Source organism: Platalea leucorodia (genome assembly GCF_965183815.1).
Source record: "Platalea leucorodia genome assembly, chromosome: 2".
In the NCBI taxonomy this organism is placed as follows: domain Eukaryota; kingdom Metazoa; phylum Chordata; class Aves; order Pelecaniformes; family Threskiornithidae; genus Platalea; species Platalea leucorodia.
This window is the reverse complement of record NC_138824.1, coordinates 102724604-102742959: the sequence shown is the minus strand read 5'-3', so window position 1 is coordinate 102742959 and position 18356 is coordinate 102724604. Positions and strand designations below refer to the sequence as shown.

The 18356-nt window shown below is 37.3% G+C and overlaps 1 protein-coding gene across 5 annotated transcripts in view; it reads left to right on the top strand.

Annotated features, from left to right (window-relative positions):
• BACH1 (BTB domain and CNC homolog 1) overlaps nucleotides 1-18040 on the top strand; it is a 33094-nt gene extending 15054 nt beyond the window's left edge. For all 5 annotated transcript variants that reach the window (XM_082337738.1, XM_082337741.1, XM_082337739.1 and 2 more), the window contains exons 4-6: nucleotides 2728-4119; nucleotides 5869-6075; nucleotides 11254-18040. In XM_082337738.1, the coding sequence (XP_082193864.1) occupies nucleotides 2728-4119; nucleotides 5869-6075; nucleotides 11254-11715 (2061 nt within the window). In that variant the 3' untranslated portion in view covers nucleotides 11716-18040. The remainder of the gene's footprint in view (nucleotides 1-2727; nucleotides 4120-5868; nucleotides 6076-11253) is intronic.
• The last annotated feature ends 316 nt before the right edge of the window (nucleotides 18041-18356 follow it).

Here is an 18356-nt window from a genome sequence, read left to right as displayed (position 1 = left end):
CTTGTTCATGCTCAAGAATGAGTTGAGTGTTAATGCAGAGATGATGTATTCAGAAAGCGTGTACTTCAATATAGTAGCTACCTCACTGGCTTTGTAACATGCTGAGATAAGCACAAGGATTCTCTGTTACCAGAACCTTTCTGATTTTATAGAAAACAGAAAACTAAAAGGGATTAAGTGGTCTCTTTAAAGAGCTTCAGTGGTCTTTGCTATTATCGATTGATCAATGAATTTGTTAAAAAATTACATTACAGCATAATACCACTATGTCACTCTTACTCAACCTTCTTACTGTGTCTGTGTGTTCATTTCTTCTTATACTTTTTTTCCTAGTAGCTTCCTATGTTGATAGCCTCAGCGTATCTCAGATTAAAACAAAAGTAATGATGGGAGCTGATGTGGAAGGGAAGTAGGATGCTGGGGGACACAAAGCCATGGTTTGGAATAAAAGAGGGAAATTAGAGACGTGTAAAACTTCTGATGTTGGAGAGAGATGCTTTGGGATGATGGAAAAAATGGGATATTGGAAGAATACATCAAAGTTGGAGAGGGGAAACATAGTCTCTGATGCAAAGCAACAGTGTTCCAATGAACCCATGAAATAAACCTGAGTTAGAAGGGACCAGAGTTTGTAAAGAAAATGGAGGAGCATAATAATCCTGATATTTACTACAATGTAGACTTAAGAGTACTCTTAATGTAATTTAGTATTACTGATATAAGAACTGAATCTGCTGAAGCAACAAGCAAAAAATACTAACAGTGAATCTCATCTTTTAATCGTTTGATCTGATCACTTACTTGGTAAAAGCGTTTTAAGACTCAGCAACTTGAACTTCTCTTCTGGGAACTGCTAAATATTTTGAAATGAGTCAGTTTATGAAGCTGCATATTTAGGAGAGAGGCATACACTGATCACATGGTTTGACATGTGATTTTTTTAAAATTTTTCTTAACCTTTTTAATCATCCAAAGTATTTGAAGTTTAAAATGAAAGACACCAGTCCACAATCTGAGATACCAAAATATTTTTGGTATATACTTCATATATATTATATTATAAAGACTAACTATTGACATCTTGGTGTAGGTTCTGTGTTGTTTTCTACCAATGTTTTTACTCTGAGTTAGACTTCCAGCCCAAATAAAAATTAAATAAATGGCTACTGCAAGAGTTGCTTTTCTAGGTCAGTCAGACCAAGAGTCTTTCTAGTGTTTTATCTTGTTTGAGGATAGCCAGCTAGAAATGTGTAAGAGAAAGTGAAAGGAGTACAGAGTGTTTTTTTCCCCCCTCTCGATCCTTCCAGTTTTTAGCAATAAGTGTTTCTACCGTACAGAGAAAGAATGTACAGTTCTGAAATACCATTGTATTTGTTTTGTTCAGTTTCATGTATGAATGTCACTTGTTTGTAAACCCACTTTAATAATTTATTGACTATACTAAGTTGAAGACTTCTTGCCAGCTTATGGATAAACTATCTTTTACACTCCCCTTCCCCACATAATTAAGGATAAATTAATGTGATGTCATAATCAATAGTCTTCTCCCCAGAGCATATTTCAAATGCTATTTTAGGAATTCGTTAGATGGGTCATAAGAGTTTACGGACAATTTCACTGAACTGCCTCTGTGCAGATCTCTTCAACTTCCTTTCATGTGTTGTTTATGTTCTTTTAAGAAAAAATACCAAACAACCACTAAAAAAACAAACAAAAGAAACCCTCAACTGACTCCTAAATTAAATTGCATGTATAGTTAATTATCTTGCTGGCAGAAGAATTCAGTATAGTTAATGCATTAATATAGCACTTTACTGAGTATAAAGTCCTGTTCATTTCAATAAAGGAGGGGAGCAGAATGTGAGCTTGAGTTTGCGTAGTAATGGTGGACATACAGCTTTATCCTTCACTTGCAGGGAAAGGCTAAAGGAAGTGTCATGTAATTTGTAATACAGTGATCTGTTTACGGCTTTCTGCCTGATTCCTTAGTAGCTTTTTCATGCGTAGAAGATGATCTTGTTCAGTTTGTAATGATACAGTTTTTGTTTATCTCTGGATTCCCTGTTAGGCAACTGTTCTGTGGCAAAACCTGAGATGGTAATGATTGAAATATTCAATTAAAACTGCCTACTCCGAAGAGGCTTCAAACTGAGAATAATTGGGTTTAGTGTACAGTTTTTTTGGTACAATTCTTTTCATCTGTGGGAGGAAGAAAGGAGTTAGGTGGCTGTAGTAATAAATAATCATGTAGTCAAATTCCATTTTTTCAAACCTTTTTATATCAATGATGCATAAGACTGAGCAAATAACAGTAATTGCTCTTTAAAGGAACAACTAAATACCAGCACCATTTTGATCTTATTCTAGAGTAATTAATGTACAACTTGGGTTTGAAAGGTCTCTTTGTAATGTTGGAATGCAGTTAATGGTTTTCAGTGTACAGCAATATTTTTCACTTGTCACTACTGTATTGTCAGAACATTTTATTAAGAGATTGATCACAGTGAAGAAGATAATCAGCACAAAATGTACAGGATAAAATTGTATCAGAAGATTTGTTTCAGAATGAGCGTGGCCAGGTTTTCTCTGTGGAACAAATCTGCTTTTGTCTTGTATTCTGTCCTGCTGGCTTCGTTTCTTCACAGGGAAATTTGGGTTCTGTGTGTTTCTCTATTTAAACCCATATTGGCCATACATTTTTTTCTTTCTTTTTATTTTTTTTAATAGGTAACACTTAAAGGATTCAGTCCTTTGCTTCACTTTGCATACACAGCTAAACTTATTTTAAATAAAGACAATGTGTCTGAAGTTTGCAAATGTGCTGAATTTTTGGGTGTACACAACATCGAAGAATCTTGCTTTCAGTTTCTTAAATTCAAATTTTTGGACTTTAAATCGGATCAGCAGGAATGTCCTAGGAAGAAGTGTTGTACACAGCGTTGTCGGAAGACAAACCCTAAAATTGGCAATGTGGATGATGGAGATCTAGAAATAGATGATGAAGCAGAAGAACTTTTAGAGAAGGAATATCTTCAAACTCCTGACACAAAGCTCTGTAAAGATGAGGAAAATGCTAAATCATCGCCTGCTCTTCAAGATAATGCCAATCAAACATGTGATCCTGTACATTCAGAAAGGGGTAGTGTTTCCAACTTATCTTCTCAGTGCCCAAAGTATAGGAAATTCCAGAAAGCTTTTGGAAATGACAAAGTTCATACTTCAGAGTCCAGTTCCAGTATTAAAGACATTCAGGTGCCACCAATTGTGACTTTCCTTGAGAAGGAAATATCTGATAATGATGGCATACAAAAAGCTCAGGAGTGTGTACCTATGCAGCTGGTCTCAAAATGTGAAGAGACTCAGGTAAAAATGGAAGAAGGGGAGGAAGGCATTGAGAAAAAGGAAGTGTCAAAGAGAGATTCTGTGACTCAGAATGTGCCGTGTCCTGTGGAGAAAATGGATCTTGCTGCTTTCCCCCAAAACTCTGCTGCACCTCATGGACTCAATTCTGTGTCTTTTTTACATACTTGTGAGCAATATGGTAACTTGAATTTCAGTAGTATGCAAAACAATACAGTCTTAGCTGAAAAAACTGTATCAGGTACTGGAGTTGAGAATGACAAAATTGAAAATCCAGATGATGCACCCTCAAAGGTCGATTTGTGCACTAGGGAAGCCACTAACGTTACGTCAGCTGGTGATCGAAGCAGTGTGGAGAGAGAGGTAGCAGAACATCTAGCAAAGGGGTTCTGGAGTGATATTTACAGCACAGAAGCCTGTCAAATACATTTACCACCTGCAGTTCCAAAAGAGTGCTTGGAGCCAGTATATTCGGGGAAAAAGTCAGAGTGTCCGTGGCTGGGTATCAGGATCAGTGAAAGCCCTGAACCTTGCTCTCAACGAACTTTTACAACACTGAATTCTGTCAACTGCCCCTTTATAAGCAACCTTAGTACTGAAGGATGTTCCAACAGCTCTGAAATAAGCAGTGGAGATTATGTTCAGGGACAGCAACAAGAACAGTGTCCCTATAATTACGTGATAAGTTTGGGAGAGGATTCAGAAACTGACACCGAGGGAGACAGTGAATCCTGTTCAGCAAGAGAACAAGAATGTGAGGTAAGAACATCCTGGTGTATCCTTTGCTTTCCTATCTCTTAAGGCCCTATTCAAAAACCTAATTCTGAGTTTCTTGGGGCTGGGGGGTGGTTGATGTTTTAAAAATCTGGGAAATGAAACTTCAAATAACCATTCAAAGGTTTCTATGGAAAATCACTGTTAATTCAGGGAGACTTACAAAGTATTTTTTTTGGTAGGATATTGAAGTGGTAGATGCTTAGGTATTAGATCTCTTCAGATATTTTTCTGGAACAACTTTATCAGAAAAGGTTGTGAGTCTTAAACCAAGGCATGGGGGTTCTTTTTTTTAGAATTTTTTTTTTTGTCTACTTCAGTTAAACTTAAGAAAACTCCAAACTTCTTGGAATCTTTGTTTTATAGAACTTTTTTCTTTGGTTTTATTCTTGAGTTGTGGGGAGAAGGTGGGAGAGAAAGGATACTCCAGATTTATTGTGAAATGAAAATTAAGTTTTCAAGCTGGCTTCAGTAGCTGTGTATTTAAGACTGCTTGAATAGTATCGCCTTCTCTAAAACTGAGGTTATGCTTGTTCCTCCCAACTGCAGAAATTATTTGGCGCTTCTTCCCTTTATGTCATTGCTTTGGTAGTGTTTTAGGCAGATGCCATAAATAAGAAGTCTAATCTCAAAAGATTTTACTATATACCTAGAAGGATTTCTGTCACAGTTCATAGAATTGCAGTGTGACGCTCTGTATGATGGGTCATTTAATGTCATGAAAATTCAGTTGTTTTTAAAGCACTAGTTATTTTTCTTTTCAAGATGCAGAGCCTTTCTGAGACTTAAAGTAAGCTAAAGCGACCATCAATGCAGAAAATTGGCAGGCCAAACAAAAGGCCAGAATTGGCTAAATACATTCCTCATCTTTACATGACAAAGAAGTAGATGGCATCATTGCTGAGGGCAGTACTCTGTCCTTTTTTTTGCCTGTTTGTCACCAGTGGTAGCCAAACACAGAAAGGGTTTTTCTGTTTGCTTTGTAAACTAAATTCCTATCTTTGACCGCAGCAAGGTAACATATTCTGCTACTTAATATACTCAAATGTAAGGATTAAAGCAAAGTGTCTTTAGTTGGATACTTCATACAATGTGGCAATTATTTTGTAAAGGTAAAGATTTTTTTCAGTATTAATTGGGACTTTGTGATCTATGTATGTTTCGGATGCTCCTGCTTCTGTAGCTCAGGTGTACAGACAGTAGCAAGAGCTTGGTTCTCTCCTCCAGCATTAAGAATTACAAGACAAATATTGTAACTTCTCTATTTTAAGTAAATGCCTGTTTCAGATGAAGTTTTCCTGCAGAAAACTATAGGTATAAAAATGTATGCAGGATACAATCTTAATAGCAGCATAGGGAAAACTTTAGACTGTATTAGTGATTCTTGACACCTGTTTTGAGCACCACCTAACCATAACTTATTTTCCTAGAGTGTATCACATAATTATTTGCTGCACACACAGATTTCATCCTACTCTGAATATGCTTTTGAGCATCTAGTGTAAATATGCAAAGTACTCAGTTATTTCGCCTGTGCTTGAACTCATGTAGTTGAAACCCCTGGGTTTTATCCACCTCACCTGATGGCTACATTAGCTCGCTCTTGTCTTTGAGATTTAGGAAGAAAGACGAGTTTTGTGGTAAAGAATGCTTAAAATAAAAACTTGAATTGGCCTGTTGGTGTTTGTGTATATCAGTTTCACCTTTGATTTACAACTGTGTCTTACATTTTAGGTAAAACTGCCATTTAATGCACAAAGGATTATCTCACTTTCCAGAAATGACTTCCAATCATTTCTGAAAATGCACAAATTAACTCCTGAACAATTGGACTGTATTCATGATATCCGAAGACGAAGTAAAAATAGAATTGCAGCACAGCGATGTCGTAAGAGAAAACTTGACTGCATACAAAATCTTGAATCTGAAATTGAAAAACTGGTATGTATAAATATTCATTACTGTTGACTTGAGTCTTTCTCTAAACATCTTGACTGGACATCTGGCAGTAGTTTGAGAGTGAGGTGGCTTTCTACTTTTTCCACTCAAGCTTAGAAAACTTACCAGTCTTAGATGACTTCTCGATAGCAGTTCTAGGTTTTCTGTGCTTTACTCTAAAGTACATGCTTTTTTCCTTCTGTGGACTTGTTTCCATTCAAGTAAAAGTGCATCACAGCATAATTTTTGGTGAATGGTGTTTCTGAAGCCCATCAGGATTGAGCTTAACTTTACAGAATGGCTCCCAAACCATCATCCCACTCTTACTTTTTTTTTTCTACCTCTTTCTCCTTTCTTTCTTTGTGCTTTTGTTCTTCAGCTCGTGGTATTGCTCATGATCAACTTTACAGTTATGCAATTGTTAGTTATGTAAGTATTGTTCTTGTAACATATCAACATGGGCTGGTGAACTGTTTCCTGAGTCTTGAATCTTAAAAATGAGACCCTTGCAGAAAGGCGGAAGATACAGCAGAACTCAGGAAGCTGCTTGCCTTTTTAGCAGTTGTGTCAGGATTGTGGCTGAGGAATTAATGCATCCAGATTTCTCTGCAACCATCTGTTAATATAATTTCTCCTTCTTAAAAGTCAGTAAAAAGATAAATATGTAACTTAAAAGAAGTGTGTATAATCTGAAGTTCTGCTGGCAAGGAAATAAGTGTGAGTGGCTTTTTTCTGGTCTCTGTTTCTGACCCTCTCATCTCAGTTTCATAGTTGATCGTACCATGTGCACTAAATAGTTCAGTCGTTCAGGGTTACTGTACTTTTAATTCTTTTTTATGGAGCGTTTTAGACTTTGTGTTTAGGTACATGAATTTCATATCTGCATTAGCTAGGAACATGTGCAGTCATCTTGCACCCTTCTCCTTATGACTTGAGAGTGAAAAGGAAAATAAAATTAGAGCAAAGTGCCGTGGGCTAGCAACTTATTTTCCTGAAGCGGTCCATCATCTTCACTATATGCACTTCTGCAACAAAGGAGACAGATTTTGAAGGAAGGCCTGCAGTGCCATACGGCCCTGGTGAGTTGACAGAGCAAGTCATTCAGTGTGCTGAATGAAGAAGACACTCTGGGAGGAAGGGAAATCAGGTGATCATGTTAATAACAGTTGTATTAGTCTGACTAAAGAGAGAAGTTGCATTTCTGACAGTTCAGAACTTTCTGCCTGTTTTTGTTGTCATATTGTCATTTCTGTTTGTTATGTAACTTTGTCAATGTTGTGCAACACTTGGTGGGGGGAAAATTAGAGATTCAGCTGCAAGATTAGACCTGCAGTTGGCTAAGTAACTGATAGTCATAGTGTAATATCCTTTCTTCTGTGGCCTTGTGCTAGAACAGACTGAATGTCTGCTCTTTGGCAGATACCACTGTGTAAAGGTCTAGACAATGAGTGTTGAGAACTGTGTGGTGAGGTCTGAGTTATGAATCACGCTCTAGGCACAAACATGTTCCAGTCGCTTATTTTTTCCAACTGTGCAAGTAAGCGTCTTCAGAACTTGCTGAAAAGTCCGTGTTTGGAGCTGTTGAGCATGTCTGACAGCCACTGATGTTATGCACCATCAAACTTGTGTAAGTTGTGCACGAATACAGAAACTTTAAGATCCGTCTAGGCATAATTTCCAGATGGGTGGAAGAAAAGAGACATCTGTGAAGGGCATTGTGTGGTACATCCAGGTTGCTTCATGTATGATGACTCCTGCCTCGTTCCTCCTTCTCTGGATTGGTTGTTTCTCAGACTTGTTAGTCATTGATCTTCTCATGGTATCCTCTGTAATGTGGCTTTGAGAGAGGGTAATATGGTGTAGCTACACTTTGAAAACTCTTGACTAGTAGATAATACTCTCTACTATAGCCTGTTAGGAAATATTGTTTGGTTAAAGTCCTCATCCTGGCTTCCAGTATGTGCAGCATGTTGTCTTGTATTAATTTCTATTCGTTGCTGCTTATCAGGTTTTTGTTCTCTCAGATTAAAAGATTTGTGGTGTGTTTCTTGGGAAAGTCCTATATCTGGGACAGACTAACCCCCTGCATGAGAAGAGGCTGCAGACCGACTGGCTGGGGAGTAGCTTTGCTGAAAAGGACCTTGGGGGTCTGGGCAGACAGAAAGCTGAGCATGGGTCAGCAGCACGTCCAGGCTGAAAAAAAGGCCATCAGGGTCCTGGGCTGTATTAACAGGAACACAGCCAGTGGTTTGAGGGCAGTGATTGTACTCCTATACTTAGCACATGTAAGACTGAATCTTTTGCCCAGTTTTGACCCCTCCTAGTGCCAGAAGTACATTGACAAACTGGAGCAAGGTTAGGAGCAGGCCACTGGGATGGTCAGGCCTGGAGTACTTCTCCTGTGATGAGAGGCAGAAGAAACAGGGCTTCTGCTTGGAGATGAGATGGCTGTGGGGAGACCTGATACCCACCTGCCCATATCTGTGGGGAAGTCCTCAAGATCACGTAACCATTGGGAGTGGAAGATCTTTGGCTTCCCAGGGAGTAGTACTTCACAGCAGGAGAACAAGAGACGTCGTCATAAACTAAAATGGGATGTTTCAACTGGATATAAAGAAACACTTTTTTCCAGTGGGGACAGGCAGGCAATGGAGCAAGTTACCCAGAGAGGTTGTGCATGCTCTGTCCTTGGAGGTTTTCGTGACATGACTGAGCAAAGCTATGAGCAACCTGATCTCACCCAGAGCTGACTTTGTTTTGAGCAGGAGGTTGGACTACAGACTGCCTGAGGTATCTCCCCACCCAAGTGATTCTGTAATATTGGAAGACTTCCATTAAGCTCTACTTATATTGAAGAAAAATGCTGTTTGGTATTGAATCTAACTGTTATCTGGGAGAATAAGTTTAGTCATTTCTCTTGATCTTCTGTACTGATAATGTCATTTTTGATGCCCATATAGTCTTTGCTTATTGATCTTTCAGGTGAGCCTGTGTGTTCTTGTTGTTCACTAATGTTCCATATTTGAGAGTACATGTAAGCCATTCAAGGAGATGTTAGCCTGTTAGAAACAGCTCTTTCAGAGCACCTGTGTATATACACATTCCTTGTACTTTCTTACTTCAAAGCTTTAAACTGAGGGTACTTGTGAGGGGGAGCAGAGTAAAGGACAACTGGCCTCAAGAAACCCTACTTCCCTGAAGATTCTGTAGCTCAGGAGGAGGATGTGTCAGTGAGTGACATACTATAAACTGTGATCCAAGAAATGTAATTGAGATCTTGTTGTATATACTATAGCAGGGAGAAGTGTGTGAACTAAATAGATTCTTCACCAGAAGAATTAAAAGACCTCTCAGTTTGATGATTACTATGACCTCAAAACTAGCTGGCATTACTTTGCAGTATTAGTATAATGCTGCTAAAATAAAATAATAATATTTAAATGTATTAATCTGTCAACAGCTTCAGATGGGAGCGGGGAACTTACACTGGAATAACAATTTCTGAATGTTGAAGTTTGTGTTAAACAGCAGTACAGATAACTTCATCAGTCCATAATACACAGCTGAGTGCCTCTATACACCCTAAATGTACATAAAGTGATTTCAGATTAGGCGATCTGATAACAGCTGCTTCCCAGTATGCTGACAAGTAGAAGTTTATTAGCAAAGCACTCTTTCTAATCATTTTACGCAAAAAGGACTGGCAACAACTGCTTCTCTTGCAAAATGCCACTTAAAGTTAGTCAATTCTTTCAAAAAGAAGTTGTAGAGGTTGCAGTATGAGTTTCTCCTGCAAAAGGGGGTGTGAGGAGGACTGAAATAATTAAACTTTCTAAGACTGAATTGACATAGCAATAGCGATAACACACAGTCCCTATGATTAAAATTTATTTCTTAAAACCTATTTAAAGCTTTGTATGTCTTCAAAACTCTGCCTCTTCTTTTGGTTAATTAATTATAGAACTCAAAATGTGTGGCACGTTTGTTTTGGGGGTTTTTTTGTCCTTTTCTTTCAGCTGCTTCATTGTGGTCTTGCTTGTTTCCTGTCCTCCTTTGCTGTTTCCTCATTTTTCTTTATTCCAGATGTTGCTTGTTTCCATCATTAGACCCCTCAGTTATCGATGTCCTTTCATTTTCAGACAGTTGTATCAGAAGACTCAGAAAAATTCATGACACTGAAGTAAAGGCCCAAAAAAAAAAAAGGCCAATTTTTAATGAATGGTTCTTTTTTCTACTTGATATTCATTAGTGAACTGCCATCCCTTTTGCTGCCCTGTGTTTGGAGAATCCTTGTGCATTGTGTAGCTAGATTGTAAGCTCTTCAGAGCAAGGACGGTCTTATTTAATGTCTGAGGGGTATCTGCCTCTCTTAAGCATGTTAGCTGTGTGAATAAAACTCAATCATTCAGCCAATATTCTGTTTCAATAGTAGGTTACCTACCTAGTGGCACCCCTGTTCTTGTCTCTCCAGTTCACTAATCTGACTGTCCTCTGTCACTCTACTTTAAATTCTTTAACTTGTAGTGTTCTTGTCAGTGCTTTGAAAGAAACCGGATTGCTGCATTTCCAGAGAAAATACTTTGTTTACAATTTTAGCATGTTTTATTTCTTTAACTTTCCTATACTTTCTATTTACTTTAGAAACTCTTCTTAACTCCATTGTTTGTTCTACAGTGGACTTGGCGCTTTTTGAGAATTGAATTTATTTTCATCTAGCAGAGTAGTATCAGTAGTGAAAATGTGATGTCTGGTTTTCAACATCTAACTTTTAAAATACAAGCCTCTCTGAAGACTGCTCTGCTTAATGTTTTGTTGACCCAGTGGTAATGGTTTAAATGTGTTAGTCTGTAGAATTTGTGTTTCAGGAACATTTATAGTAAGTGAAGCCAGATTTCATTTATTTAATAACTATAAATTACTCTTTTGGCTGCCAGCACGAGTTCTGAAAAAGTTGTATGTCTGCAAAATTACTTCAAATAGCTGAGTTGATGATGCTTGAAGAGAGATTACGATTGTCCTTTTGATAGGCATTTGATTGTGTTGCTGTTTACCTTCTTATTGCCAAATTACTTCTGTTTCAGCAGACCAGATTATTAACAGTCTTGTTTTAGTTTTGATAGGAACATAAACCATAGTTTTTGTTTTAAAATGTAGACTAAAAGGCTATTTTTCTTTTTGCAGCAAAATGAGAAGGAGAACTTGCTAAAGGAAAGAAACCACATTTTGTCAACTCTGGGTGAGACAAAGCAGAATCTGACTGGACTTTGCCAGCAGGTGTGTAAGGAAGCAGCTTTGAGTCACGAGCAAATACAAATACTTGCAAAATATTCTTCCTCAGATTGTCCGCTTTCATTTTTATTCCCGGAGAGAGAACGAACAGCTCCATCTGATAGTGAGCTTGCGATGCCAGCGTGTATAGAATTAGCAGATGGTCTTTCAGGTGTTACATCTACAAATGAGCAGAGTTCTTGTTATCCGTGTGTGCAAAGTGTGTGTGATGCAACATATGATCAAGTACAAGAACTGCATCCAGTTTCTGTAAGAACATTGGAGAAAACTTCGCTTGTGGAACAGTGCGGACAGAGCGGTGGTATCACAGACTTCTGTCAGCAAATGACTGACAAATGCACTACAGATGAGTAAATCTGTTCTCTGCCTATTGCCAGCCTCTCAACATTGCAACTAAAAGCGAGATTGAGCATTATTGTAAAGTAACTTAATAAGTGAAAGAAAAGATGAAACTTTATCTTTTGAAACTACATTGACAATTACATGGTTGTTATATTACTTGGCAAGCTTTGGGTTTCCTCTGTGTAGTTCTGGAGTGTAATTCATATATGTCAGCCTTGGAGCTTTTTCTGTGTGGTGATGCCAAGGAGAGTTCAGAAAGTTGTTGGAAGGTATAAACTCTGTGCACAGATGTTTATTTGTGAGGAAGCTTTCATTCAGGTATAGAGCAGCCTTCACTCTGATTTATGCCACAGTACCTAATGCCACTCTGCATCTCAAGAAAAGCCTCCTAAGAGGTGTTTATGCACAATAACTTCTATACCTGGAATTCTTATCTCTTTAAGATTTCTTTTTTCCTGGTAGACAAACCTTGTGAAGCATACATAGGTCTGTAAATGTTTATTTTGTAGATGGATTAGGATAATATGACAATATGAGGAGATTCTGGCAAGTGCACTCTGGAACAGCTCATTACTTCCTGCTGTTCACATCCCTGTATCAGAGCCAGCTTTTATTGAATATATGCTTTTGTCTTAGCTCTCCAGTACGTAGTTAAGACAACTGGAACAGTGGAGGTGCTGCAGCATACTATTCTCTTCTCTAAATTTTGTGGGAGGAATAACAACATACTGGGAAAGGCAGAAGGTTGAAACTGATGCAATTCTTTGATTAGTGTGCATTGCATCCTCTGGCATCCGAATCCCATGTGCTTGTTAAAATTCATTGCTGTATTGTGACTTACTGTCTTAGCACCTTCAAGCTCACTGCTGTTTTGTGGTAAGTTGGAATCAAAGTATTGTGAAAGTTTAAGGACAGATTTGTTTTTTTTTTTAAGGTATTCAGGCACCAGATTCTTCAACTGCAGTGCCTAATTGCCTTAAATAATCTACAAATGTATTTGCTCTCTGATCACTGGGACCAGTACAGATCTATTTCAGAATTTTAGTCTTCAGGATACTTTTATGGCTAAACCTGTAATACATTTTCAATGGCTTGTGTCATAAGTATAAACATACAGAAAGTATAATAAGGAAATGAGCTGGAGAGATTTCCTTTATTTACTTTGTGAAGGAGAAATTCAGCTACTAAAAATAATCCCCATTTTTTAGATTTTTTACATGGCAGTAGATGCATATTGTGTACCAATGATGCTTTGTTATTTAGATGTTATTCTCACGCCAGAACTAAGTATTGAACCTCACCACAGAAAACTTTGGTTTCGCTGGTTTACAAAACACGAAGAATCTTGTACAAGCCAGTGGAATTCTTCATTTCCTACCTCAGAATGTATATTAGCTTTTTGTGTCTTTGTGTGCATGTACAGTAGGCAGCAACTAAGCAAAGGACTATTGTAAATACTGCTTTGCAGTTTTATCTTGCAGTGAGACAAAACTTGTTCTTGGCAAGGCTCTTTTTTTTTTTTTTTTTTTTCCTTCCCTCCCCCAGCCCCCTTATAGGTAACATAGCATTAATAAATATATTAAGACTATTAAGCCACTTATTTAAAGCAAAAATTAAAAATTTGACAGATTTCAACAGTACTTCTCATAACCAGCACGTAATACAAGTGACTACACTACCTCACCTATGGGATTGAAAGTTGATTCAAATCTCAGTGATATCCTTGGATTTTCATCATATATCATTACTTTTTTAAGGGGAAAATTTATGTTAATGGAGCATAGCTTGTATAAATCACAGTGCTTGCAGTAATTGAAATTCAGAAATAAATACTATATGGCAGACATCGTGAGAGTTCTACTGCTTTGGATATATTTTCAGATAATTGAAATTCTTTTAAATGACTATCATTTATATATGTTGTTCCTGTATATGTATTACTCATGAAGGTCTCTGGGTTGGTTTTTTTGTTTTTGGTTTTTTTTTTGGTTTTTTTTTTGCCAGCATCTGTATATGCCTGGTTAATTTAATCCTGCCTCCCTCCTGTGCTGCCACCCTGGGCAGTGTTTTGCTCCTAAGTCTCCATTTTATTTAAAAAGCAAACCAACAAGCAACAACAAATAAAACAAAGCCCTAAACCTCTCTAATGTCCATACATACTATCACTTTTAAGACTGGTGATACTCTGAAATGACGTGGATAATGACATTAAAGCATTGTCCTAATAGTACACATACTCTGAAATGGAATTCCTTGGGTTAAATGTTTGTTATAAAGGGGTGGAGCACATATGTAGAGAATGACTGGCTGGGAACTTAAACATATCCAGTGGCCCAAACCCCTGACACACTTGGCTATGGATGTTGGAAAACAAGGTCAGCGATTACCAAGTTCAGAGGCCGGAACATCCACCAAAGAGTTGTGCTCCACTGCTGCAGTCTGGTCATCAGCCAGGGTCTGAATTCCACCCAGCAAACGGTGCAGGGCTTCCAGTGCAGAAATCATGGCTGTCATTGACATATGATAAAATTCATGTCATGTTTTTAAACATATGATGAACTTGATGAAGTTTGAGGGTGGGTTTTTGCCTAACCAGCTGCATCTAAATAATTTTTAAAATATTTATTTAATATGGTAGACCTACAAGTTGCATGTTGACTTCTATAGCCTATATCATCAACTTGCAAAAGTTAAGAATGAATGACAATTTTATGATACAGAATTCTCAGGTAAATGTTTTGGAGCTTGGTTGTTTTTTTTCAGTAAAGAAATACTCGATTTTGAAATTGTAAAATACTTTGTTAAAGCATGTTTTAAAATACTTTGGACAGACTATCTTAAAGCCATAAGAGTATGATGGCATACAGATTGTAAAATAAACAGATAGTTGCAACAGTTGATTTTGTATCTTTCATAATTCAATATTTTCTAAGACTACAATAAAAACCACTATCCTTTCTACAAAGGCTTTTCTTTTTTGTACAAATCTTTTGCAGTGAAAGTCTTTACTGGTGCATTATTCACCTATGTAGTACTACTAAAGCACTTCTGAAAACAGTAGCAAAGTAGTCTATATAGTTTATAAGTTCCTGAATAATACACACAGTAGCAAATATTACTTAGTTGGAATAAATTTCCTGTAAGTTTATTTGACTTTTTTGTGTACTGTTCTGTTTGAGTGAGTTTTCTTTTCTGGGGAACTTTCATACTTATTTTTAAATTTTTAAAAAAATTTTATTTTAATGGAGAGAAGAGGTAAATGGCTGATTAATGGGATATTGTGGGTTTGTTGGGTCTAGAAAAAATTTGGAGGTGATGATTACGTGCATGGTATAGATCAGAGCATGAGAATGAGGTTTATCATGGGGAAGTTGTAGTGATACATAAATTTATTAAGCTTCTCAAGAAATATCTTTGTAAGTGTAAATCTGTTGGGTCCTGTTAAGTTTTGTCCTTGGAATTCGTGGTCACTTGGATTTAGTTAGTGTGTTGTGCATTTCTTGACTTTAAGAAGCAAGATGTTTGCTTGCACAAGAATGTTAGTGTGGTCCCTCTTTGAGGAAACTTAAAATCTTGATGCAAGAGTCTGTGATACATTCAAAACTCCTCTTAATATTCAGCAAGAAACAACGGCAATGAAAGCTAAAAGGTACATATGCCAGAAATCAGTACTGTACAATTAGTTCTGCCTCTGGGTCTTTTTTAGGAAGTAAGAAATGAGGAACTGCTGATAATTGGCACCCTTTATGTGAGCTCTGGGTTTTCATCTGGGAATGATGGAGCTAAGTGAAATTTGTTTCAAGGGAAATAGCAAAATTTCTCCAAAAGCTGAAGAGACGGTAAAAGCACCTGCTTTAACTGAAGCAGTTTTTGAACAAACTTCTGACAAAGGTTTGAGCGTAAACAAAATAGTTGACCTTTACAGAGCAAAGTGAATGTTGTCCCTTTTAGGCACTGAAGTAGAAGCTGGACAAGCTGGACCCTTATGCCTGTTTGATATTCTATTGTTTGCATCTTGATTTCTTCTTTGTTTTGTTTGTGTTCTTCAAAGGAAGAAGCCTCAAAAGCACACAGCTGCAATTCACCAGCGTGTATAAAGGAGAATTTTAATATTGGTGCATTAAGACTTACTGCCAGTTGAATTTTTATGGACAGAACTAAAGGAAAAAAAGAAAGGAAAATGAGCTGTGTTAGCAGAGGTTTGAATAAGAGAGACTTCACGAATATGAATATTGTAAAAGCCTATTTAAGCATGTATTATGTTCTCCAGGCCTCTTAAATTTGTATACACTGCACTTAAGCTTTATTATTATTATTTTAAAGGTTTTTGAATTGCAAATATTAATCTGACAGACTGTGGACACTAGCAGTCACTTTTTTTCCCACCTTTAGATAACTGGGATGGGGCAGGGAAAGCGGTGTTCACCTCAGAGACTGAAGCTTTAGAAATGAACAGGATGTTTAAACAAACATTTCTGTTGGGAACAAGGTGGTGTGTGAAGGTGCAGGTAATGGCATTTGCTGGGAAATGTTTTGCCATGTTGTAGGTTTAAAAATAAAGAATGAAAAGTGCTTATTTTCTTGCTGAGCCAGGAAAGATTCACAGTAGAACTTTTCAGGAACATATGATAGAACCCAATTTTTTTTTCTAGTTTAGAGAAGGTATTTTTTTGCTTTTCTATCCCTTCTCCACTGTTTTGAAGAAAAGTAGAAGAAAAAATATTTATAGTAATGCTCATTCAGAATACAGTGTAGCTTTCTAAGGATATTTTAAAAAAAAAAAAAAAAAGCTTTCTTATATGCTAGGTATTTTAGGCATGTGTCCAAATAGTCCCTATTCCAAAGAGATTTTGCTTAAGGGATGTGAGATAACCCAATAACAGGATTTGCAAAGTACAAGATAAACTATAATCTCATTTTAGTTTTAGGACAGTGTTTTGACTTGCTGCCTCCAAAACACTTCATTAGATGGACAGGCATTCTGGGCTATGAGCAGGGCTAGCGTGGCTGCGGGAGGGTAAAAACAGCTCTAGACTATGAGCATAAATCTGTGTGGTGGTGGGTTATATTGTCTAAATATTATGTGTACTTATTCTATAATGTATTGCCATTATGGCCTCACTTAAAGATGTTATTGCCAGCTAATGTACTGAGCAGTAAATATATATATATACATATATATATATACAAAAAGAATAATAATAATAAATTCCCTGAACTCATTAGAAATGCTGGTCAGCTGGATTGGCCCACATCATGGAGTACCTGGAGTGTTCTTTAAGCTGTGACATCCATATAGGAGTTAATGGATGTGGCATCGTTTTCCCGACTGCGTGTGGCTCTGCATTTGAGAGGAAACTGAGGAGCGGGGCAGCTCATACAATACTTCATTCTGGCAACGTCAAGCAGAGAAAAACCACATTCCATGGTCCATATTCTCTAGGAAGCCTGGAGGTTATGTTTATAAAGTTAACTGGAAGCTGAATATTTGCTTGTAGATGGTCTTTAACTGCAGTTATCAGATAAAACTGTTGTGCGCATGCAGTGGTTTCTTTCCCCTGTCAGCTGGTGAGAAGATTTTTCTGAGTGCTACAGCCAGGGAAGAGCTTCCAGCTTTCTGTATGTATATAGAGGTATAAAAAAATGAGGATACAGATGAAAACAATCCACAAGTTTTTATAGGTTCTAGTAGTAATTTAAAACTTCTTGTAACTTGCAAATTTTTTGCTAATGAAAAACTGACTTCTCAGTGATTTCATGATGTTCCAAAAGTAGAAGGTCAAAATGAACATATTTGTAATGCCTATAGAGGACATCAGAAAAGTGTCATCTGCTTTTGGGATTTCAGTCAGAACCAAATTAAACGAGGAACTTCTTTGCTTGTTCTCTCAGTTTTTTAATTAAAAAAAAAAAAAAAAAAAAGAAACAGCAAACCAAAACAAAAAACCACCAAAGGAAACAAAACCAGGAAGTGCCAGATTCTGGAAGACAGAAGTCTGTCATTTACAGGATTTCCACATCAAAAAAAGACTTTTCCGTTATTTTCTTAAAAGGAAAACAGGTTTCCAATTTTGTTTTCATGGAAACTTATCACAATTTTCACTCTCTTAAAACTCAGCTTTCTGCAAAAGTATATAATTTCATGAAGAGCCTCCTTGAGAACAGAAGAACCTCAATGCCTGAAGAATTTGGGATGAGAAGTTATTTCTGTAACTTTTTTTTCCTCCAAGTTGCCAATACCCGCCATGAAAATAAGGGCTAGTGAGGGTCCTACATGTGTAATTTGGATTCCCAGATCTCTTATTTCATACTGTTAAATAAAACCTGATTTTTGAGAGTTCTAATGTACTGTTGCTTTTTCTTTTATTTATGCCCATGATGTGAACGGATACTTTTTCATCAAAAAGATCAATTTATTTGGGGGGGGGGGGGGGGGGGGGAGAAGGGCAGCCAACTTGGGCTAAGTCTAACCTAGGACTGCTTACGGAGGTCTTGCTCACTGAGCTAGAATGCGAGCACGCAAATGTGTCTGTGCACCTCTCCTGAGCACCCGTCCTTTAAGAAGCCGGGATCGCTTTTGTCCTGCAAATGCTGAGTATCCAGTGGCTTATTCTAGAATTTGAACTGTGCAATCTGTTTTCTTCTTGAAACTA